Raw genomic sequence first — 23883 nt, forward strand, 5'->3', positions numbered from 1 at the left:
GCAACACAGGTGACTCTGTCTCAAAAAAGAAAAAGAAAAAGTAATACACAGGCAAAGAAGACCTCCATTATTGGGCCATTGGAGTATGAAAGATCCATATTTGCAGAAATTGTCTAAATTTCACAGGGCTAGATAGTTCTTGGTAATGTTCTTTTCTCAGAGTTTAGTCTCTCCAGTGTCTAACGCAGGATTAACCCCCTCTTTTCAGGATTCATCCTGAATGAAAAGGGAAACTCTAAAGTCTGACTGAGGCAGGAGAATCCTTCAAGGCCAGGAGTTCAAGGCTGTTATTTCCATATTCCCTTTTGGCCTATTGAATACTATTTTAAAATAACCTTATTGCTTTTATAACAATGATACTTTCTTATTGTAATGATTCAAAAGCTAGGCACAGTGGCTCACGCACTTTGGGAGGCTGAGGTGGGTGGATCACCCGAGGTCAAGAGTTTGAGACCAGCATAGCCAACATGGTGAAACACCATCTCTACTAAAAATACAAAAATTAGCTGGGAGTGATGGCAGGCGCCTGTAATCCCAGCTACTTGGGAGGCTGAGGCAGGAGAATCCCTTGAACCTGGGAGGCGGAGGTTGCAGTGAGCCGACATCGCACCACTGGACTCCAGCCTGGGCAACAAGAATGAAATTCCATTTCAAAAAAAATTTGAAAAAAATTCAAGAAATACAGAATGCAAAAAGGGACACAAAAAGTACCAAAAACTTCAAAATTTTGTAAACTGTACCAAATCTGGATACGAAGAGTTATTTTTGCCCACAGTGCACTTCCCTGAAAGACATCACAATAGCTAAGGCTCCTCTCAGATAGAGTAGAGAGCAGTAGATATCTCCTATTGAGTGACATTTCTGTTTTACCCTAAGATGGTACCTACCTTGAGACCTTAAGATACTACTGATTTCCAGAAGCCTAGCCCTAGAACTTGCTTTCACCCAGACTCTATTTAGTGAGTGATCTGAGTAAGAATTCATCTGTCCAGTTTCCAAAATAGAAGAAAACTCATCCAACCTGAGACACATCAGATTACAGAACTGAAAACTGAAGAAAGCTATAAAAGTCGAGGTAAACAGGACCCCCAAGAGCTCTGAAGAAATAACATTACTTGTGAAGGGAGAGTGGCCCCACAGTTAAGCCCTGACTTAGTATGTCTGGGGCTACAGTGACTGCTGAGTCGGTTTGGTCTACTATAACAAAATACCATAGACTAGGTAATTTATAAACAATGGATATTGATTGCTCACAGCTCTGGAGGCTGGGAAGTCCAAGATCGAGGCACCAGCAGATTGGGTGTCTGGTGAGGGCCCATTCCTCAGAGATGGTGCTGTCTATGTGTCCTCACATAGTGGAGGGGGCAAAAAAGTTACCTCGGGCCTCTTGTATTTATTTTTATTTTATTTTAAGACAGAGTCTTGCTCTGTCACGCAGGCTAGAGTACAGTGGCACGATCTGGGCTTACTGCAACCTCCGCCCCCGGGGTTCAAGCAATTCTCGTGTCTCAGCCTCCCAAGTAGTTTCAATTACAGGCATGCACCACCACACCAGCTAGGTTTTGTATTTTTTGTAGAGACAGGGTTTCGACATGTTGGCCAGGCTGGTCTTGAACTCCTGGCCTCAACTGATCAGCCTGCCTCGGCCTCCCAAAATGCTGGGATTACAGGTATGAGTCACAGTGCCCAGCCCTTCATGCCTCTTTTATAAGTGCACTAATCCCATAGGATATAATCACCTCCCAAAGGCCCCACCTCTTAATACCATTGCATTGAGGATTAGGTATCAACATATGAATTTTGGGAGGGACACAAACATCAGACCATAGTAGTGACTAAGGTCCTTAATAGAATCCCAATCTCTGGAGTCACTGAAGAATAAATTCTGATTAATTCCCTCACTTCAGAAAACAATTTGGCATTCCCTGTGAAGATGAATCTGTACACACCCCACAACCCAGCACCCCACTTCTAGGTTTATGCCTTCAAGAAATGTGTACCTGCACACCAGAAGACAGGTTCAACGATGTCCATAGCAGCACTGTCTGAAATAGCAAAACAATGGAAACCCAAATGTCTATTAACAGAAGAACTAATTTTTAAATTGTGGAATATTCACCAAAGGAGTATTTTATAACACTGAAAATGCAGAAAATAGAGTAACATACAATAATGTAGATGAGTTTAGAAGCTTAGTGTTGAGTTAGAAAAGCAAATGTTATAGCTCTATATACAATGCAATATATTTTTATAAAGGTCAAAAATAAACAGATCTAAATAAGATTGTTTAGGGAGACATACATGTGGAAAAAAAAAAAAAAAACAGGCTGAGTGTGGTGACTCATACTTGTAATTCCAGCAATTTGGGAGGCCAAGGCAGGCAGATCACTAGATCTCATGTGTTTGAGACCAGCCTGGGCAAATGGAGAAACCCTGTCTCTCCAAAACTACAAAATTAGCCAGGCATGGTGGTGCACACCTGTAATCCCAGCTAAGGTGGGAGGATGGCTTGAGCCTGGGATGGGGAGGTTGCAGTGAGCTGAGATGGCACCACTGCATTCCAGCCTTCACAGTAGAGCCAGATCTTGTCTCAAAAAAAAAAAAAAAAAAAAAAAATTAGGCCAGGCATGGTGGCTCACTCCTATAATCCCAGCACTTTTGGAGGCCGAGGTGGGTGGATCGCCTGAGGTCAGGAGTTGGAGACCAGCCTGGCCAACATGGTGAAACCTTGTCTTTAATAAAAATACAAAATCATCTGGGCATGGTGACTGGTGCCTGTAATCCCAGCTACTCGGGAGGCTGAGGCAGGAGAATTGCTTGAACCTGGGAGGCAGAGGTTGCAGTGAGCAGAGATCACACCATTGCACTTCAGCCTGGGCAACAGAGCAAGACTCCGTCAAAAAAAAAAAAAAGAAGAAGAAGAAGAAGAAAGAAGAAGAAGAAGAGGAAGGGGGGAAGAAGAAGAAGAAGAAGAAGGAGAAGGAGAAGGAGAAGGAGGAGGAGGAGGAGGAGAAGAAGAAGAAGAAGAAGAAGAAGAAGAAGAAGAAGAAGAAGAAGAAGAAGAAGAAGAAGGAAGGAAGAAAGAAAGAAAGAAAGAAAGAAAGAAAGAAAGAAAGAAAGAAAGAAAGAAAGAAAGAAAGAAAGAAAGAAAGAAGAAGGAAGAAAGAAGAGAGAAGAAAAAGAAGAACCAAATACAGGAGGAAATAGAAAAGCCTAGACACTGTGCTCATGAAGTGAAATAGCGTGCCAAAGGCTCAGGACTTTCTCCCCTGACTAAAGGGGCTGATCCCAGGGACATCAGAACTAAACAGGGAACACTCTGCTCCCTAAAGCTGTTCTTTCTGCATTTTGGATAGTAACTCTTACCATTCTGCCACTCTAAAATCCTGACAAAAATCCTTGACCTGCCCATCACCATCACCCTACATCTTCAATCAGTTAGCATGTTTTTCACACGGATGCCTTTCCATGTATTCCACTGCCCCCATTCCAGTGCAGTCCCTTTATTAACCTCCTCTTTGACTTCAGTAATATCTTCGGCATTGGTCTCCCTGCCTCATCTCTCCGCTGTCACCTGTTGGCCCACCTCAACCATGCTTACTTTATAATCATGCTAATCCACTCTGCTTAGGCTGCTATCTCTGCCAGAAATCCTTCAGGGATTCTCCACTTAGTTTAGAATTTTTCAACCTTATCAACTTTGTAGCTCACACTATTGCACATTTCAGCCAGCTGGTCTGCTTGCAAGTCCCAGGATCATTTGCATTTTCCACATGTGGACCTTTCGTCAGGCTCCTCTCTCTATCTAGAAAACACCCTTCCTCCATCTCTGCCCACTGAAATGCTACTGATTATCACAGAAGCAAGTCAAGTGCCAACGGTTTAAATTAGTTTTCTTTCTATCTTTTTTTTTTTTTTGAGATGGAGTTTCATTCTTGTTGCCCAGACTGGAGTGCAATGGCACAATCTCAGTTCACTGCAACCTCCGCCTCCCAGGCTCAAGCTATTCTCCTGCCTCAGTCTCCCAAGTAACTGGGATTACAGGCATGCATCACCATGCCCGGCTAATTTTTTTTTTTTTTGAGACGGAGTCTTGCTCTGTTGCCCAGGCTGGAGTGCAGTGGCACACACATTGCAAGCTCTGCCTCCCTGATTCTTGCCATTCTCCTGCCTCAGCCTCCCAAGTAGCTGGGACTACAGGTGCCCGCCACCATGCCTAGCTAAGTTTTTGTATTTCTAGTAGAGATGGGGTTTCACTGTGTTAGCCAGGATGGTCTTGATCTCCTGACCTCGTGATCCGCCCATCTCAGCCTCCCAAAGTGCTGGGATTACAGGTGTGAGCCACTGTGCCCGGCCTAATTTTGTATTTTTAGTAGAGACAGGGTTTAAATGTTGGCCAGGCTGGTTTCAAACTCCCAACCTCAGGTGATCCACCGCCTCGGCCTCCCAAAGTGCTGGGATTACAGGCGTGAGCCACTGTGCCCTGCCCTGAATTAGTTTTCTTCTCTCTTTTCCTATCAACCTCTATATTGCCACTCCTGCATTGTTTACCACATGTTAATCTTACGTCGTCATTTATATGTCATTATCTGTGTACTTAAATGTTCTTCCTACCAACATTTATTAAGCACCTACGATATACCAAAGAAGTATGCACTAGGCACTTCACATGTGTTATTTAATTTAATTTAATTCCTACAACAGCCCTGTGAGATAGGTATTATCATCTCCCATTTCACGGATCAGGAATTCGATGCTAACAGAAGTTAATTAACTTCTCAAAGTAGCATCCTTACTAAATTGCATCACTCATTCAACCAATTTTATTCCAATCCATGTCTGCTAGATTCCTAACCCATGGGCTTTTCAATATAGAGTGGGGAACCCCTTTGAGGGCAATTAGCCCTGGAGCCTCAGGACAAGGCAGAGCATGTTAAAGGCAGCTTTCTGCTCCTCTTTCGTTCGATTTGCTTCACTGCGCCATGGGAAACACTCCTTTGGCTCGCAGTCAGCACTAAGCCTGGGCTAAAGAAATGATTTGTGAAAACAAATATCATACAGGATGTTTAGTTCCATGTGTGACCCTGATTATTATAAAACTGTGAGAGGAATGCCAAGCCCCAGCACATGTCCAGCAGTCTAGAACTTCCAGTTCTCTGCCGCCTCAGTTTAGGCCTCAAGCTAAACCTCTCTGTTTCCTGATTACATCCAGAGAGATGCCTCAGCTTTCATGAACAAGGCTGGAACGATATTGTTGTCATTAGGGTCAGCCTTGGCCTGATAAGAGTCCCTGCCATCAACACCCAACATCAGCTCACAAGAAATTCGTATGAAGATCAGGAACAGAGAAGAGTGGCCGGGCGCAGTGACTCACGCCTGTAGTCCCAGCACTTTGGGAGGCCGAGGTGGGCGGATCACCTGAGGTCAGGAGTTCAAGACCAGCCTGGCCAACATGGTGAACCCCATCTCTACTAACAACACAAAAATTAGTTGGGTGTATTGGCACACAACTGTAATCCCAGCTACTTGGGAGGCTGAGGCAGGAGAATTGCTTGAGCCTGGGAGGTGGAAGTTGCAGTGAGCCGAGATCATGCCACTGCACTCCAGCCTGGTCTGGCTGGCAGAGTGAGACTTTGTCTCAAAAAATAAAAATAAAAAAAAGGAACAGAGAAATGCTGGTCTACCTTGAATTGGTTTTTCACCGTGTGGGGTTGGAAGCCCCCAAACTTGTTTGATCAGTTCATATTGCCAAATGAATACTATAATAATGGGCTTATTCTCTCCCTGATTGTTTTGGAGTTGAGGGTGTTCAATGGCCACTGTTTGCTCAAGGAGAATGTAAACAGGACTTGCTGACGCCTGCGGTCAATGGGCCTGCCTCCTAAGCCATTTCCAATCTGGCATGAGTGTGGATATAATGGGAAAGAAGCTGAACAGGGAAGAAGGGCAGGTAACTCTATTTTGTGTTTCCAATGTATTTTCTATTTCAATACTCAAAGCAATCCTTTCTGAGGTAGGTGTTATTTTGATACCCATTCTACAAATCCAAAAACCATGTGGTAAGTAACAGGACTAAAACCCTGGTAGGTTGAGCTCCATAGCTTTCCACTACCCTAAGCTTACTCTTTGCGGTAAGACCTTTTGCTTAGGCAAATATTGGTTATTCAAACAAGACCAAAGGCAAAATTCGTACGCAAGTTCAAGTTCTCAAGTATCAATATTCTTCTCTTCCTCCAAATCAAGATAATAGAAGTGCTTAATTTCTGAAATGTCTCATATTTTCCATTGTTGACAAAGATCTCAACAAGAATTGGTAGTTAAACTGTATGATTCTTACCTTCCACTCAGGAGACTCCCTTGTTTGATTCTTAGGCAAGTGGGCTTTCTTCGTCTCATTATTTTGGTTGGTTAGACCACAGGCCATCAAGGCCGGTGAGCCAGAGTCACTGATAAGATCATCCTGTTCTCTGCCATCTCTAAAACAGGTCATTATGTAGCTGGGTGGAAATGTAGATGGCCCAGGGCAGGTTGTCATTGAGGCTAATAAAGGTTATCAAAAGTCCCACTCACTGGGGTCACTTATATCATATTCATGAATCTTCAAAATCAAGTATCTTTATTCACACAAAAATCCTTCCCCCCACACCTGACTTCTTTATGACCTGCTATACTGTAGACTCAGAACATCTTTATAAGAATATATCTCCATAAGGGATGGAGTTATTGTTGGCAATCAGTTCACACTAACAATTTATAAAAAATATTCTGGACTGGGTGCAGTGACTCATTCTTATAATCCCAGCACTTTGGGAGGCTGAGGTGGGAGGATCGCTTGAGCCCAGGAGTTAGAGACTGGCCGGGGCAGTATATTGAAACCTCATTTCTATTTTAAAACATATATATTTTAAAGTTTTATATATATATATATACACTAACCTCTCAAAACCTTAGTCCTTCACATTCCACAGAAATAACAGAACTTTCATTTTGCCTTCCCCAACGTAGTTCTTGTAAATATCTTGTTGCCTCTGCCATATGGTTTCTAAAAAAGTTGCTCAGAGCACAACCAAATATCGTTATTTCAATAATAGAGAAAAGACTGTTTTGTTGCTCCTAGTGCCCTTTTGCATTCTTCCAAGATGACTTTTCAAAAGATATTTTTGGTTATAAGACATTGACTACCTATTGTCTGAATTCTGCTTCCAACATTTTGGAAATACCTTGAAAAAGACTTTGACATATGTTAGCAGAAGTCAGAGAGGAGACCAGAGGTTGGCAGAACACAAGATATTGAAGAACTCAAAATCTGCAGAAAGGTGAGTCGTGTGCTGTCAGGTACACTAAACATAGTACGCTGCGGGGAGGCCAAGCTATAAGGAGAAGCCACATTTAACAGTCTTCACTAACCGATGTTTAACAAACAAGGAACTAGAGAGCTGGGATCCTATCATCCCTCTCGCACATCTCCCACCTTCACACTCCGTTTTGTGTAGCCATGATAAAATCACTTCGCTCCGGTACTTTTTTCTGGCCTTCCTAACTCCTTTCCTCTCCCACTACTCTCCTTTCCTCTTCCTATTTTGCCTCTCTGTGCATAATCTTTTGTTGTCAACCACTTTTAAGATGAATTCATCCCAGCTGGAAAACAACTCGTCTTCCTCCCTCATTCTGAGTTCAGGTACCCAGGTAGCTCCCCTTCTTGGGGCTGGGACCTTTCTCGCTGAGCTCAGCATCCCAAGCTGTGAGGTTGATCTATCCGTGAGTCCTCCAATGTGCTGGCCTCCTCATGACGCCAGACTGGCTCCTCTTCCCTCCCCCCATGCCTCATCCCCAAAGAAATCTAAACTCTGTGGCGTCTGAAACTCTCTGCGCCTGTGTCCCCAAGGTCTCCGCCTGGATCCAAGACTTTTGTGACCAAAGCGGGGTCGGGTAGGGGGGCGGCAGTACCTCTTTGCAAGCGTGAAGCTCCGGTCCGGTTCCCTGGGTCACCTGGAAGGCGGTCCCAGCCCAGAGCAGCAGCCGCAACAGCCAGGGTGTGCGCCTCTCAGTTGTTCCCCTGCCTCTGGCGGAGAGACGGTGGCCAGGCTCAGCCATAGTGTTGTCCTGAGTGAGCGGCAGTAGCGGCTCAGGTGCTGCGGCTGCTGCTTCTGCTGGCAGAAGGCGGAAAAAAAGGGGAGGGAGGTACACAGGGAGGGGATGCAAGAGGCCAGGCTCGCTCCAGTCACCTCCCTGCGGCTACGCCAACACCGCCCATCCTTCCTCCTCCCTCAGTCCTCTCCTCCTACCCACGTCGCCTTGACAACCGCCTCCTCTCTGGCTCTGCGCGGGTGGGGCAGGGACCACGCGCGCCTCTGTCGCTCACCTGCGGGTCGCCATGGCAGCCGCCGCAGCTGGTGCGCGCGGCGTGGGCGCGGGAGAGCGCGCGCCCGGGGTGCGCAACCGGCCCAACAGGCATGCCCCGGGCTCGTGTGAAGAACGCGGTGGAAGCATCCTCCAGGCCAGCGCCAACAAATTTCCGTTTTCTACAGCCCTTTCGGGCTAGGGGTTATTTTATGAGCATATCTGATTTTGTACACGTGGCATGTGAACCGAGAGAAAGAAGATGGAGAGAGCACCCTCCAGAAGTCGTCGCCTAGAAGAGGCCCCAGTACGTGTTCCCTCCTACGAAGGCCACTCTTGGAGATCTTACATCCCGCCAAATCCATCCGTGCTTTTACAACCGGCTAGATGAGAAGCCCTGACACTGCAGTTGATCGGAGTTTAAGCAAGGAGTTTGCCTTAGCCGCAATTTTCCAAGTACCGCACGTGCCCCCCCCCACCCCGTCCCCCGCCCCCAGACAGGGTCTCACTCTCTCACCCAGACTGGAGTGCAGTGGCGCGATCTCGGCTCACTGCAACCTCCGCCTCCGGGGTTCAAGAGATTCTCCTGGCTTAGCCTCCTGAGTAGTCGGGACTCCAGGCGCGTGCCACCAAGCCTAGCTAATCTTTTTCCTATTTTTTGTAGAGACGGGGTTTCGCCATGTTGCCCAGACTGGTCTCGAACTCTTGGGCTTAAGCGATCCGCCCGCCTCCGCTTCGCGAAGTGCTGAGATTAGAGGCGTGAACCACCGCGCCCGGCCCTCTTTGGTCTCTTGACATCCTCATTCTCTCATGGCTTTGAAAGCCTTTTGTTAGGTGCGAGCCAGAAGGAAATTTCTGGGTCATCTTTAAGGACTTCTTTCCTCAACTGAAATCTTTTGCAGAAGTCGTGATGGTGAGCGGCCCGCGCTTTTCCGCCGAGGCTCAGGAGTGCAATTCCAAGGCTCGGGGCCCACTCAGCGGCGCTTTCCCTCTGCATTCCCCGGAGCATCCTCCCCAGAGGCCTCCCGCGGTCAGCCGCCAGGTGGCGCCCTCCTCGGAGGGAATTCCTCTGTCTTAGATGGCTGGGCAGTTGCCTGGCAACCGAAACCAGCGTTTCAAACAATTGGGACCCGGGATCATATGCGAGTGAGGCTGTGCTGCGGCTGAGCGGACCTCCCATCCCTCTTAGAAGAGTTAGGCATTTAGCCATGCCTCCCACCCGGGACCCTTTCCAGCAGCCTACATTAGATAACGATGATTCCTACTTAGGAGAACTGCGGGCTTCCAAGGTACTGTGGTTTCTTGCGCAGATTCCTAGTAGGGTCACCGATAGTCTTCTTTCTGTCAGTGTGATGGGCAGAGATGGTAACATAAAGCACTCTGGTGAAGACACTCAGTCGGGTACCAGAGAAGTCTGTTTTCTGCCTGCCTCCCTATCTCCATATTCAGGTTGGCTAACGTTTCAGAGGAGTTTTTGAGCAGGGGAAAGTAGAGCTCTAGTCTAGAAGAACAAGGGGCTCTGGCAACTCAAATCAATTGTGAGTATAAGTTATGGGAGGGCCCAGGTTCCTTCAAGCTACCCATTTCCCTGTTGGGAAGACTGTTCTCTGAAGAGAAATGAGATATGGAGTGGGAGAGAATCCTCTGAAAGTCACCAGAGGTCATGCTTTATACATCTGTGTTCACACTGTCTCTGTCTTCTGGTTAACACCACAATGTGTTTGTTATGTGTGTGTTTAGCATGATGGTGGTCACTGATTTAGGAACTTAGATGATCTTTTTTCTGGTAGGAGTGATTGGGATATTTGAAGTGGTGCACAATAAGATGAATTAAGTGGTAATTGTTGTCTAATAACAATATTAAGAGCCCCTTTTTATTTATTCAATACTTATTTACTATAATCCAGACACTCTGCTAGACACCAAGGATATATAAATAAATTAGATGTAGCTTCTGCTGTTAAGGAACTCTAGTAGTAAAGATAGACCGACAATAGCAAAAATGCTTGCACAACAGCACATGTTGTGACAGAGTTGTGTGTAGGGTGCCGTGAGAACCAGGAACTTAAAGGAAAGCTTCACAGAGCAGATGCATTTTGATGTCCAAATATGAGTTAGGTAGGCCAGGTGAGGGAGTGGGTAGAATATGAGTTAGGAAGAAGGAAACAGGAACCAGATATGCAAGGCAAAGGGAGCAGCAGGTGCAAATACATGGAAAGGAGAGAGAGAATGGCTTGTCTGGGGAACTGCAAATAATCCAGAAGGGCTGGAGTGCAGGCATGAAATGGAGGCACTCAGAGATCAGAGCTGGGAGATGCCCTTGGTGGGCTGGGTATGCTGTGTACACCATGCTAGCTAGCTAGCTATGGTTTCATTCTAGGTATGTGAGGAATCATGGTGGGATTTTTTTTTTTTTTTTTTTTTTGAGACAGGGTCTCCTTGCTCTGTCACCCCAGCTGGACTACACTGGTGCAATCTTGGCTTACTGCAGCCTCGAACTCCTGGGCTCAAGCAATTCTCTCAACTCAGCCTCCCAAGTAGCTGGGACCACAGGTGGTGCCACCACACCTGGCAAATTCTTATTTTATTTTTTTGTAGAACCAGGATCTTCCTTTGTTGCGCAGGCTGGTCTCAAACTCCTAGCCTCAAGTGATCCTTCTGCTTTGGCCTCCCAAAGTGCTGAGATTACAGGCATGAGCCGTAGGTCCCAGCCCCATAGCAGGATTTTAAGTACCAAGTGACACAATCAGATGGGTGTTTTAGGAAGCACAAGTGGCAGCAGACTGGATAGGATGAGAGTGAGACAAGAGGGATCAGTTAGGAGGCAAGTGAGGCGATCTCCAGGAGGAAGAGTAATGGATCTACAGCAGTACCACAGGGGATGGAGATCAGGTGCAGATGTGAGAAAAGTGCACAGGGCAGGACTGACAGGACCTGGGGACTGACTGGATACGGGCCCAAGAGAGGAGGTGAGTCTAGGATAACTGCTAGGTTCCTAAGGGTTTAATTCTGAGGGTTCACTGAAATGGGGCATCCTGGGGAAGCAGGTTTGGGGAGAAAGATGTTGAGAAACATCAATTATGTAGACGTTTTTGTAGTCTACTGTGGGACATTTAAGTGAAGATCAATAGTAAGCAACAGGGTTGAGAGTTCTGGATTGAAGATGTATGATGGAGCTGTGTATCCATATGAGCTACGGTATCCATATAGTAGTTGAAGCCATGGAAGGGAGTCAGCTCATCCAGTGGATGTGAGCATAAGAAAAGCAAAAACGAGACCCTTGGAGAATAGCACTGTCTAAGGGACAGAGAGAAAGTGGAGCTGAGACAGTAGCTGAGAGATAAGGGCCAGAAATAAGAGGAAAACCCAGAGGAGCTGGGCCCACACAGCATGGTGTGGGCATTTGAGGGAATCAGCATTATGATGTCAGAAACAGCTGAGTTCAAATAAGATCAGGCCTGGAAAGGATCCACCTGAACTGGCCACAGAGTTCACTGATAACTAGCAAGAGCAGTTTTAGGGGGTGCTTGAGGCAGAGGCCAGACTACAGTGAGCTAAAGAGGGCATGGGAATGGTGAGTGAGGAAGTAGAGAGAGTAAATATTGACTCCTGAAAAGGTCTGGTTGTGTAGGGAAAGTGATAGGCTGGTAGCTAGACCATGACAAAGAAATGAAGAGAGGCTTGGGTCAGAAAAGAGCATATGCAGAATGGTACAGGTCTCAGAAGCACGGGGAAGTGTAGGTCCGGGGAGTAAAAGGGACTTTCCTTTCCCTGAGATGGAAAGAAAGTGGATGTAAAGATGACATTCGTGCTTGACAGTCTGGACTTTCTCAGTGAAAGACAATCTCATCCTTCTGCTGACAGAGATGACGAGGTTTAAGTGGTCTTCAAGGAGAGTGGGAGGAGTGCTGCTCAGGGCCACATCAAAGGATAACTGAGCCTATGCTGGCATCAAATACCTGTAGCTTTCTTTCTTTCATACTTCATTATTCTTGGTGATAGCACAGTGGCTGATACACACTGTTCAATTAAGGTATGACTGTAATTCCAGGCGTTTGGGAGGCTGAGGCAAGTGGATCACCTGAGGTCAGGAGTTCAAGACCAGCCTGGCCAACATGGTGAAACTCCATCTCTAATAAAAATACAAAAATTAGCCAGATACACTGGCACACACCTGTAATCCTACCTACTTGGGAAGCTAAGGCTGGAGAATCGCTTGAACCCAGGAAGTGGAGGTTGTAGTGAGCCGAGATCACGCCACTGTACTCCAGCCTGGGCAACAGAGCGACACTCCGTCTCAAAGAAAAACAAAAAAAGGTATGGCTCACATAGCACTTTGCCATACTGGGGAGAAGGAGGATTACAATGTTGGATAGGTCTAATGAGAGTTCTTTTTTTTTTTTTTTTTTTTTTTGAGATAGAATCCTACTTTTATTGCCCAGGCTGGAGTGCAGTGGCACAATCTCGGCTCACTGCAACCTCCACCTCCTGGGTTCAAGCGACTCTCCCTCCTCAGCCTCCCAAGTAGCTGAGACTACAGGCACCCACCACTACCCCCAGCTAATTTTTGTATATTAGTAGAGATGGGGTTTCATCATGTTGGTCAGGCTGGTCTCAAACTCCTGACCTTAGGTGATCTGCCCACCTCAGCCTCCCAAAGTGCTGGGATTACAGGGGTGAGACACCACACCCAGCCAGAGTTCTAATAGGTTGTTAGTTGCACTGACTGGAATTCAGTCAAATGATATATTGGATTCAACTGTTTTTTAATACCATGTGTTAGGTCAGTGTGCTAGGAGCTGGGGATACAGTGGCGAATATGGCATTTTACATATAATGAAGAAATCTGTTACATGCTTTTTACGTTCATGCCTGTGGAGCTTTATTGAGAACTAATGTGCAGTGGACTTTTTCTGCCATTCCTGCAATCAGTGACCCTTCCCTGCTTACTGGAATCTTTGTCTTACCTGCTTAGACATTGCACTCTCCTGATTCCATCTCTGATTGCTTCTCTGGGGTCCTCCTCACTCCCAGTTATAATACTGTACAATCCTCACAAACCAGTTCTTTCCTTTTGGCCTGACTCCATTTTGCAGGCTTCAGCTACTACTTCATGTGGACAACCAATCCTTCTGAGCTCTCCTCCAACAAGTTACACCTCCAGTTTTCTACCTGTTATTTGCATTAGAATGTCTCATCTTTTCTTCAAACTCAGTACATCTAAACCTGAGCTCATCATTTTTCCTATCTGCTCCCAACTCTTTACTCCCCTCATCCCACTCTATACCTTCTCCTATATTCCTGGCCTGTTTCTGTCAGTTCTCACTAAGAAAACTTAGGAGGATCAAGAGCCTGGGGAGTCTTGCCCCATACCATTCTTCTCTTTGCAGATGTCTGAGATTCAAATAAAACCAGATGGGGCCGGGCGTGATGGCTCATGCCTATAATCTCAGCACTTTGGGAGGCTGAGACAGGTGTATCACTTCAGGTCAGGAGTTCAAGACCAGCCTAGCCAACATGGCAAAACCCTGTCTCTGCTAAAAATACAAAAATTAGCTGGGCATAGTAGCACATGCCTGTAATCCCAGCTACTTGAGGGGCTGAGACAGAAGAGTCACTTGAACCCAACAGGCAGAGGTTGCAGTGAGCTGAGATCATGCCACTGCACTCCAGCTTCTGTGACAGAGTAAGATTCTGTCTCAAAAAATAAAACAAAAAACACAAATAAAACTGGATGGAATAAGGCGATGCTACTGAAGCTAACCACATCAGCAAGGCTTTCTGTATAACCAGGTTGTCCTGGATATGGTTTCTCTTTTGCAGAAATTGCCATACAAGAACCCAACTCACCTTGCTCAGCAGCAGGAACCCTGGAGTCGGCTCAACTCAACCCCCACAGTTACTTCCATGAGGCGGGATGCCTACTATTTTGATCCCGAGGTATCTAGCATTGAAATATTATTCCTCTTTGCAGCCATTTAGGTTTTTTTTTTTTTTTTTTTCCTGTCACCCAGGGTGGAATGCTGTGGCCTGATCATGGTTTACTGTAGACTGAACCTCCCAGGCTCAGGCAATCCTCCTGCCTCTGCCTCCTGAAACTATAGGCATGTGCCATGACATGCAGCTAATTTTTTTTTGAAGAGATGAGGTCTCAATATGTTGCTCAGGCTGGTCTCAAACTCCTGGCCTCAAGTGATCCTCCCATTTCAGCCTCCCAAAATGCTGGGATTATAGGCACGAGCCACTGCACCCAGCCCTTAATATTCTTTTTGAAAGTTAGTCTGTCCCTAACTGCTTCAGTACTTTTCCTTTTGTCTCTAACCCAAGATCCTACCAAATCCAAAGCCAAAAACCAATTTATCTGGCCTCTGGGAAGCCAGAAGACTTAAGTTTTGCTCCGGGCAGTTATCTAGAGCAAATGATTTTATAGACCTTCTCATTCTCTGATGAAAATGAGGACTGAATATAAACATGAATGAGGTAAAGTTCATTAAGCCCATATCAGGAACAATATTCCTAACTCTCCAGTGAGAGCTCACCACTCCCTAGACCTAACCCTAAGATAATTCCATATCAACCAGAGTTATCATGTACAACAAATTAGTGTGTAAGGAGTTGTGGATTCCAGGCCCAAGAGAGCCTTCACTATACTTTTGGGGAAGAGTAGAACATAATAGAACCTGACTAGAGCAGGGATACAGGTGGCCGAGCTAACCTTGGGGGGACTGACTTCTGTAGATACCAAAGGATGACCTGGACTTCCGCTTAGCAGCCTTGTACAACCACCACACTGGGACATTCAAGAACAAAAATGAGATACTGTTAAACCAGAAGACCACACAAGATGTCTGTAGGTAAGTGGTAGAGGCAGAGCCTCTCCAGCCTGAACATGCTGCCATCCAGTCATATAAGGTAAAATGTCACCAGGAAAATGATAATCACTAGGTACTCATTTGTATACGAATTTCTGTATTTTTACATCTGTGTCTATAATATAGTTTCTGTATTTTCACTGTCTAAGATGAACAGAAATCACCCAAGATTGTGCTCATCTGTATAAACAAAATCTTTAGTTAATCTCACAGAGGTAAAAAAGGTCTTTGGCTGCTTTATTCTTGAGATCACATGCAACTACCTTGCCCTCCTCACGTTTCTATGATTGATTTCTCCACTGTTCTTCCCTACGCATTCCTCTAGAACCAAGATCCAATTCCCTGGAGAATTTTTAACCCCTCCCACTCCACCCATCACTTTCCTGGCTAACATCAGACACTGGATCAACCCTAAAAAGGAGTCCATCCACAGCATCCAGGGATCCATAGGTAAGGGTTAGAAGACTGGGTAAGCAGATGAAGCAGTGGGGGTCTTTCTAAATGGACCCATGAATCAGGGATTTCAGGTGACTGGATAGTAGGGAAGATGAGGGATTTCTGTGGGTCTTGGAAAGCAGCGATTAAGTTGGCAAGTACCAGATTAATACCAGGGGATGTGCTGACTACAGAGCTAGGAAATTAATTCAATTTTTCAGAGCCTCTTTGCTCAGCCTTAGGTCTAGAGGACAAACATTTACAGCAAGGGCAAAACCCTGGGGGTGGAAGACCTATAACTACCTCCCATCAGTCCTCCATATGCCAGTTTTCCCACCTGTTATGAGAAGCTTCTCCACAGTACCCACAAATGTACTGATGACTAAAGTTTCCTAGAAAAGGCCAAGGATCTGAAATTCAGTCCACTTCCTCTTCTCTTTTCTCCAGTGTCCCCTCACACTGCAGCCACCAATGGAGGCTACTCCCGAAAGAAAGATGGTGGCTTCTTCTCCACCTAGTGTTGACAGATCCCTGAACCAATCACAGTGAAACATACTGCAGCCCACTTCCATTAAATAGATTTGTGCAAGATGAAGTCTGAAGTGTCTGTTATCCATAGATTACAAATTGCCACTTGACCTTTTTTTTCTTTTTTGAGACGGAGTCTCATTCTGTCGCCCAGGCTGGAGTGCAATGGTGCCATCTTGGGTCACTGCAACCTCTGCTTCCCGAGTTCAAGCAATTCTCCTGCCTCAGTCTCCTGAGTAGCTAGGATTACAGGCACACGCCACCATGCCCAGCCAATTTTTGTATTATTAGTAGAGACAGGGTTTCACCATGTTGGCCAGGCTGGTCTCGAACTCCTGACTTGTGATCCGCCTGCCTCAGCCTCCCAAAGTGCTGGGATTACAGGCATGAGCCACCGCAGCCGGCCTCCACTTGACTACTCTTAAAACACAGGAAGGAAATTACCCAACTTATAGAAACTAGTCCTTTGGGGTATATTTGCAACTTGGAAAATCATATCTTGCTGATTTAGGACAGAACAGCAGTCTTTGGTAGGATACAGATATTCACATTTTGTAAACTGAAGTCACTCCAACCATACAGAGCCGTCCATTCAACACTGCCAGCAAACCTTTATGTGCCAGGATCTGAGCTAAGTGTTGAGGAAACAAAAAAAGATATGAACTACTTTGTATTTTCAGAAGCTCCAAATAGCATCAGTATTTATGCTAAGATCACGCTTAAGAGATTTAGCCGTCCTGAGTCTGGGCATTTGCTGGGCTTTACTTTTCCTTGGTTCCATCTCCCTGGTCCTGACTCACCATTGTTAATCTCTAACTCTGCTATTTGTCCTTGCCTGGGAGTCAACTCCCTTTCCTTTGTGTCAATTTGTGCTGTGATATATACCCCTGATTCTTATAAATATGGTTCAAAAACCTGGTGCTTGGGTTTGCAGTACCTAAAAACTGATGTATTCAGTGATTTCCAAAATTACAAGTCACTCACAGGGACCTGCTGTGTCATAAAAAGGATTGGACAAGAATGGCAAACCTTTCAGAATATTGTATAATAGGTGTTGATGGTTCACACTTGTAATCCCAACACTTTTAGCTGAGGCAGGAGGAACACTGGAGCCCGGGAGATCGAGCCTGCAGTAAGCCATGATGGAGCCACTGCGCTCCAGCCTGGGCAACAGAGTGAGACCTTGTCTCAAAACAAGTAAATAAATAAGTAGTTTTCTAAGCTAAAAAAGAGAGAAAGGTTTGGGAAAGGCAAGTGTAAGATCAAAGAGATTCCCAAGAGTATGGTACCCAGGTCTAGGTGGCAGGGGATATACTGCCCAACTCCACCGAGAGGGCCATCACCATCGGTTTGTCAAACAGATCTGCCTGGTCACGCTGGAAACGCTCTCCCAGTCTCCCCAAGGGAGAGTCATGACCATTCCATACCAGCCCATGCTGGCCAACTCCCCAGTCATCTGCGTGGGTGGCCAAGATTGGTGCAGCAACGCTACAGGCTACCCCCACGACACCCATGACCTGGAGGGACCACCTCTAGATGCCTACTCGGTTCAAGGACAACACACCATTTCTCTGCTTGATCTGGTCAAGCTGAACCAGGTGGCAAGACAACAATCTCACTTTGCCATGATGCACAGTGGGACCGGATTCACCCAAATTGACTCCAGCTCTCCAGAGGTGAAAGGCTATTGGGCAAGTGTGGCTACATCTACTCAAACTATGGCCAGGCGCGGTGGCTAACTCCTGTAATCCCAGCACTTTAGGAGGCCGAGACAGGCGGATCACTTGAGGTCAGGAATTCAAGAACAGCCTGGCCAACATGGTGAAACCCCATCTCTACCAAAAATACAAAAATTAGCCGGGTGTAGTGGAGGGCGCCTGTAATCCCAGCTATTTGGGAGGCTGAGGCAGAATTGCTTGAACCTGGGAGGCGGAGGTTGCAGTGAGCCGACCTGGGTGCACTCCAACCTGGGTGACAAAGCAGGACTCCATCTAAAAAAAAAAAAAAAAAAAATCTACTCAAACCACGCACACATTTACCATTCCAAATAACTTAATTGGCTGCGTAATCGGCCCCCAAGGCGCCAACATTAATGAGATCCGCCAGATGTCTGGAGCCTGGATCAAAACTACCAACCCAGTGGAAGGGTCCTCTGATAGGCAGGGTACCATCACTGGCTCTGCTGCTAGTATTAGTTTGGGCCAGTATTTAATCGATGCCAGGCTTTCCTCTGAGAAGGGTATGGGGCACAGCTAGAATAGTGTAGGTTCCCTCAGTAACCCCTTTGTGCTGTTTTCCCATGATCCGACTGTGTAATTTCTGGTGATTCCAGGTTTTAAATAATTTGTAAGTGTTCAGTTTCTACACAACTTCATTATCTGCTAAGAATTTTAAAATCACATTCTCTATTCAGCTGTTAATGCTGGGATCCATATTTAATTTTATAAGCTTTTCCCTGTTTTTAGTTTTGTTTGGGCTTTTTGGGTCATGAATTTTATTTGTCAATAAAAAATGTAAGAGTAGAATATTAATGTTTCACTTTAGTTCTGTAATATCAAGAATTTAAGAATTGGCTGGGCGCGGTGGCTCATGCCTGTAACCCCAGCACTTTGGGAGGCTGAGACGGGGGGATCACAAGGTCAGGAGTTTGCAACCAGCCAGTTCGATACCAGCCTGGCCAACATGGTGAAACCTGTCTCTACTAAAAATACAAAAATTAGGTGGGTATGGTGGTGCATGCCTGTAATCCCAGCTACTTGGGAGGCTGAGGCAGGAGAATCGCTTGAACCCTGGAGGCCGCAGGTTGCAGTGAGCCGAGATGGAGCCACTGCATTCCAGCCTGGGTGAAAGTGAGACTGCAGCTAAGAAAAAAAAAAAAAAAATTAAGAATTAAAACAAGCTGGGCACAGTGGTTCACGCCTGCAATCCCAACACTTTGGGAGGCTGAGGGAGGTGGAACTCCTGAGGTCAGGAGTTCCATACCAGTCCGGACAACATGGTGAAACTCCATCTCTACTAAAAATATAAAAAAATTAGCTGGGTGTGGTGGTGGGCGCCTGTAACTCCAGCTACTTGGGAGGCTGAGGCAGGAAACTCGCTTTAACTCCAGACGGGGAGGCTGCAGTGAGCTGAGATGGGGCCGCTGCACTCCAGACTGGGCAACAGGAGCAAAACTCCATCTAAATAAAAAAAAGTAAAATAAAAAAAGAAAGGAAAAATAATGGAAAAGAATATCGTGCAATAAATTCCCCCCTCCTCCCCGCCTTTTTTTTTTTTTTTTTTTTTTTTTGAGACGGAGTCTCGCTCTGTCGCCCAGGCTGGAGTGCAGTGGCGCGATCTCGGCTCACTGCAAGCTCCGCCTCCCTGGTTCACGCCATTCTCCTGACTCAGCCTCCAGAGTAGCTGGGACTACAGGCGCCCGCCATCACGCCCCGCTAATTTTTCTATTTTTAGTAGAGACGGGGTTTCACCGTGTTAGCCAGGATTATCTCTATCTTCTGATCTTGTGATCCGCCCACCTTGGCCTCCAGAAGTGCTGGGATTACAGGCATGAGTCACCACGCCCGGCCTAAATTCCCATTTTTAATTAAGTTTGACAACATAATTGTCAGTAATTCAGATATGAAAGAGCTTCTTTCAGGCACTCAGGTGGAGGGTCCTTAAGCCAAACTGTTAAGAGTCCCCTTCCGGCCGGTCGTGGTGGCTCACACCTGTAACCCCAGCACTTTGGGAGGCTGCAGTGGGTGGATCATCTGAGGTCAGGAGTTCGAGACCAGGCTGGGCAACATGGTGAAACCCCATTTCTACTAAAAATACAAAATTAGCTGGGCGTGGTGGCGCGTGCCTGTAGTCCCAGCTATTTGGGAGGCTGAGGCAGGAGAATTGCTTGAAACCGGGAGGGCAACAGAGTGAGGCTCCATCTCAAAATAAATACATAAATAAATAAGAGGCCGGGCGCGGTGGCTCAGGCCTGTAATCCCAGCACTTAGGGAGGCCGAGACGGGCGGATCACGAGGTCAGGAGATCGAGACCGTCCTGGCTAACACGGTGAAACCCCGTCTCTACTAAAAAATACAAAAAAGTAGCCGGGCGAGGTGGCAGGCACCTGTAGTTCCAGCTACTCGGGAGGCTGAGGCAGGAGAATGGCGTAAACCCGGGAGGCAGAGCTTGCAGTGAGCTGAGATCTGGCCACTGCACTCCAGCCTGGGCGACAGAGCAAGACTCCGTCTCAAAAAAAAAAAACAACAACAACAAAAAACAAAAACAAAAAAACAAAACAAAAAAACAAGTAAGAGTCCCCTTTAACCCAGACCTTCCAATCTATTCACATATCTGCTGCCAAGTGGCTATATGAAGTTTCAGATCTCATTATTTAGAGTGGCTTAAGGAGGCAGAGGCGTGACTACCTGGATAATCATATGATGGCGGCTGACATATTAAACATCAAAAAAAGGCACTTGCTTTTAAAAACTGGACTCCTAGACCTCCCTGATAATTCTAAATCATTATATTTCAGGAGCGTCCCTGGAACATTTCATGTTCTCTTAATGGACATATATATGTATACAGACATACTAGACAGTGTGTGTATATCTCTTAGCAGCAGATGCTGCACCATGCCGTTAGCCCTGGGGATACAAGTGTCGGTAGCATACAAAAAATGTCAAGCCTGAAGAAAAATAGGGATAGTCCCAGCTACTGGGCAGGCTGAGGTGGGAGAATGGCTTGAGCCTGGGAGGTCGAGACTGCAATTAACTATGATCGCGCCACTGCACTCCAGCCTGGGAAACAGAGTGAGACTGTTTCCAAAAAAAAGAAAGAAAAACTGAAAAAGGGGCTGGGCGCGGTGGCTCATGCCTGTAATCCCAGCATTTTGGGAGGCCGAGGCGGGCGAATCACTTGAGGTTAGGAGTTCGACACCAGCCTGGCCAAACATGGTGAAACCCCGTCTCTACCAAAAAATACAAAAATTAGCCGAATGTGGTGAGGCGGGCCCGTAGTCCCACCTATTCGGGAGACAGAGATGGGAAGATCGCTTGAGCCAAGGAGGTCGAAGTTGCAGTGAGCCGATATCGCGGTTCTGCACTCCAGTATGGCCGACAGAGCAAGACCCTGTCTCAAAAAAAAAAAAAAAGGAGCAAAAGAAAAAAAAGAAAAACAAGGAGAAATGGGAAAGTGGCTGAAAAATAAACCAGCGGCGAACAAGGCCTCTGCGACCTTCCAGCTCCCGGGGGAGGGGCGGCGGCTTATTTACTCTTGGCCACCGCGCTCAGCGTCCCCACCCGCCGCCGGCCGTTCTCGTGCTCGCCGCTACGCCACTGGCAGCCCGCAGCCCGCAGCCCGGTGGCCGTGCCCAGATCAGAATCGCCTCGATAATCACTGGCCCGGGACAAGCCCGGCCTCGTCTATCTGATCAATTCATCACTTCTGAGCGCCGGGCCCCGCAGGGCCAGCTCCAGGACCTCGGGGACCGCAGCGTTGCCGCCGCCTAAGGGGCCTCTCTGCACAGGCGCCTCGAGTGGGGGGCTTCGCAGGAGGAGAGCTTTTCATTTCGGGTCGGACCGGCGGGACTAGGGTCACGACCCGATCAAATAAGATCAAAGTGTAAGCGGGAGGAGGGGCGCAGGGGTGGGCGCACGCACTCGCCTAACACGCTCCAAGCGCGCACACTCACACACTCACGCGTCCACTCACACTCAGCCAGCACGCGCCTCCCACGCGACACCACAGCTCCGCACACGACACCCATGCTCCAGGCCACTCACCCTCCCTAAAACAGCGGAAGTCCGCTCCTCCCCACCCCCCAATCTGCGGCTTTTAAGCCCTCTACCCCCTCCCGCGCCTTGGAGGATTCTGGGAGGAACCACCGAGCACCGGCGGACGGGTCCTGAGGAACCGGGTGTTCCTCAGAGTGCGCGCGTTGCTGCCCTCGCGTGGCTCGGAGGGGAACATAGGTCCCGGGAAAAGGAGGTACTAATTTCCACCATACAGAATCCTGGTTCTTTTTTTTTTTTTTGGAGACCGGTTCTGGCCGTGTCGCCCAGTCTAGAGTGCAGTGGCGCGAACACGGCTTATTGCTCCTAGCTTAAGTGATCCTCCCACCTCAGCCACCTGAGTAGCTGGGACCACAGGAGAGTGCCACCGCACCTACCCTTTTGACCTTTGTATAACAACATATTTATAGCCATATCTTTAGTTTTTCTGTGATCTTGACTTTAATTTGTCTTCAATTTCTTTCTTCTTTCCTTCCTTCTTTCTTTTCTTTACATTTCTTTTTTCTTTTCTTACATGGAGTCTCACTCTGTTGCCCACGCTGGAGTGCAATGACCCGATCTTGGCTGACTGCAACCTCCGCCTCCCGGGTTCAAGCAATTCTCCTGCCTCAGTTTCCAGAGTAGCTGGGATTACAGGGGTCCACCACTATGCCTGGCTAATTTTTGTATTTTTAGTAGAGATGAGGTTTCACCATGTTGGCCACGCTGGTCTCGAACTGCTGACCTCATGATCCGCCCGCCTTGGACTCCCAAAGTGCTGGGATTACAGGCCTGAGCCAATGCGCCCAGGCCAATTTCTTTCTGTTTTTTGTAGACGGAGTCTAGCTCTGTCACCCAGGGTGGAGTGCACTGGCGCTCAACCTCCATCTCAGTTCACTGCAACCTCCATCTCCTGGGTTCAAGCGATTCTCCTGCCTCAGCCTCCCAAGTAGCTGGGATTACAGATGCCCGCCGCCACACCCGGCAAATTGTTTTAGTAGAGACGGGGTTTCACTGTGTGGGCCAGGTTGGTCCTGAACTCTTGACCTCAAGTGATCCGCCCACCTCAGCCTCCCAAAGTGCTGGGATTACAGGTGTGAGCCACCGCGACTGGCCTTAACTTTTTTTTTTTCCTTTTTCTTTTTGAGGCAGAGTTTAACTCTTGTTACCCAGGCTGGAGTACCATGGCTTGATCTCCGTTCACCACAACCTCCACCTCCCGGGTTCAAGCAATTCTCCTGCCTCAGCCTCCCAAGTAGCTGAGATTACAGGCATGTGCCACCAGTTCCAGCTAATTTTTTATTTTTAGTAGAGTTGTGGTTTCTCCATGTTGGTCAGGCTGGTCTCAAACTCCCGACCTCAGGTGATCCGCCTGCCTTGGCCTCCCAAACTGCTGGGATTACAGGCATTAGCCACCACACCCAGCCCTTAAATTTTTAAATATGATTCAACTTCAGGATATTTATAGGTGAGTGACTTCTTTTCCAAGAAGACAGCAATCCCTGGTCGTTACCATGGGGCGCATCGGCTTCCCCAGTAGCTCCTTCTCCCTAGGGAGAAGGCAAATATTTTACCAAAGGGAAAGGTGAGGAATAGAGTACATATGTATGTATGTATTTACTTACTTATTTGTTTCAGACAGGGTCTTGCTCTGTCGCCCATGCTGGAGTGCAGTGGTACAATCACAGCTCACTGCAGCCTCAACCTCCTGGGCTCAATTGATCCTCCCATCTCAGCCTCCCAAGTTGCTGGGATCACAGGTAACATCTGGCTACTTTATTTTCTTTTTCTTTTTTTTTTTTCTTTTGAGACAGAGTCTCGCTCAGTGGCCCAGGCTGGAGTGCAGAGGCACCATCTGGGCTGACTGCAACCTCTGCCTCCCAGGTTCAAGCCATTCTCCTGTCTCAGCCTCCTGAGTAGCTGGGATTACAGGTGCGTGCCACCACGCCCAGAAA

The 23883-nt window shown here is 47.1% G+C and overlaps 2 protein-coding genes and 1 non-coding gene across 8 annotated transcripts in view; 1 reads left to right on the forward strand and 2 right to left on the reverse strand.

The window, feature by feature from the left end:
* LOC697670 (endosome/lysosome-associated apoptosis and autophagy regulator 1) overlaps nucleotides 1-8406 on the reverse strand; it is an 87575-nt gene extending 79169 nt beyond the window's left edge. For 2 of the 5 annotated variants that reach the window (XM_028830731.2, XM_077952129.1), the window contains exons 1-2: nucleotides 8363-8406; nucleotides 7948-8147 (exon numbers count right to left, since the gene is read on the reverse strand). In XM_028830731.2, coding sequence (XP_028686564.2) covers nucleotides 7948-8094 — 147 coding nt within the window. In that variant the 5' untranslated portion in view covers nucleotides 8095-8147; nucleotides 8363-8406. Of the gene's footprint in view, nucleotides 1-2000; nucleotides 2046-7947 lie in introns of all 5 variants that reach the window. The other 3 variants (XM_028830725.2, XM_015147617.3, XM_077952122.1) reach the window with 3 other exon arrangements.
* On the forward strand, nucleotides 5776-16242 carry CFAP276 (cilia and flagella associated protein 276). Of its 2 annotated transcripts, none has more exons than XM_077952216.1 (5): nucleotides 5776-5950; nucleotides 14164-14280; nucleotides 15079-15194; nucleotides 15538-15662; nucleotides 16095-16242. In XM_077952216.1, the coding sequence occupies exons 1-5, from the start codon at nucleotides 5903-5905 to the stop codon at nucleotides 16163-16165; spliced, it is 477 nt and encodes a 158-aa protein (XP_077808342.1). In that variant the 5' UTR covers nucleotides 5776-5902; the 3' UTR covers nucleotides 16166-16242. The 2 variants fall into 2 exon arrangements, with proteins under 2 accessions (XP_077808342.1, XP_028686570.1); XM_028830737.2 differs by lacking the exon at nucleotides 5776-5950 and adding an exon at nucleotides 9288-9629.
* Nucleotides 16243-21528: 5286 nt separating this feature from the next.
* Nucleotides 21529-21952, reverse strand: LOC114675512 (small Cajal body-specific RNA 2). The gene has a single exon (XR_003726489.1).
* Nucleotides 21953-23883: the final 1931 nt, after the last annotated feature.

This window comes from Macaca mulatta, chromosome 1 (genome assembly GCF_049350105.2).
Source record: "Macaca mulatta isolate MMU2019108-1 chromosome 1, T2T-MMU8v2.0, whole genome shotgun sequence".
NCBI lineage: Eukaryota > Metazoa > Chordata > Mammalia > Primates > Cercopithecidae > Macaca > Macaca mulatta.

What these genes read in the sequence shown, in the direction of transcription:
- CFAP276 (XM_028830737.2), top strand. Translation starts at nt 9,549, where the DNA reads ATGCCTCCCACCCGGGACCCTTTCCAGCAGCCTACATTAGATAACGAT. An exon ending in GAGAACTGCGGGCTTCCAAG is followed by an intron (nt 9,630 to 14,163) that starts GTACTGTGGTTT and finishes TCTCTTTTGCAG; the next exon opens with AAATTGCCATACAAGAACCC. An exon ending in ACCACACAAGATGTCTGTAG is followed by an intron (nt 15,195 to 15,537) that starts GTAAGTGGTAGA and finishes GCATTCCTCTAG; the next exon opens with AACCAAGATCCAATTCCCTG.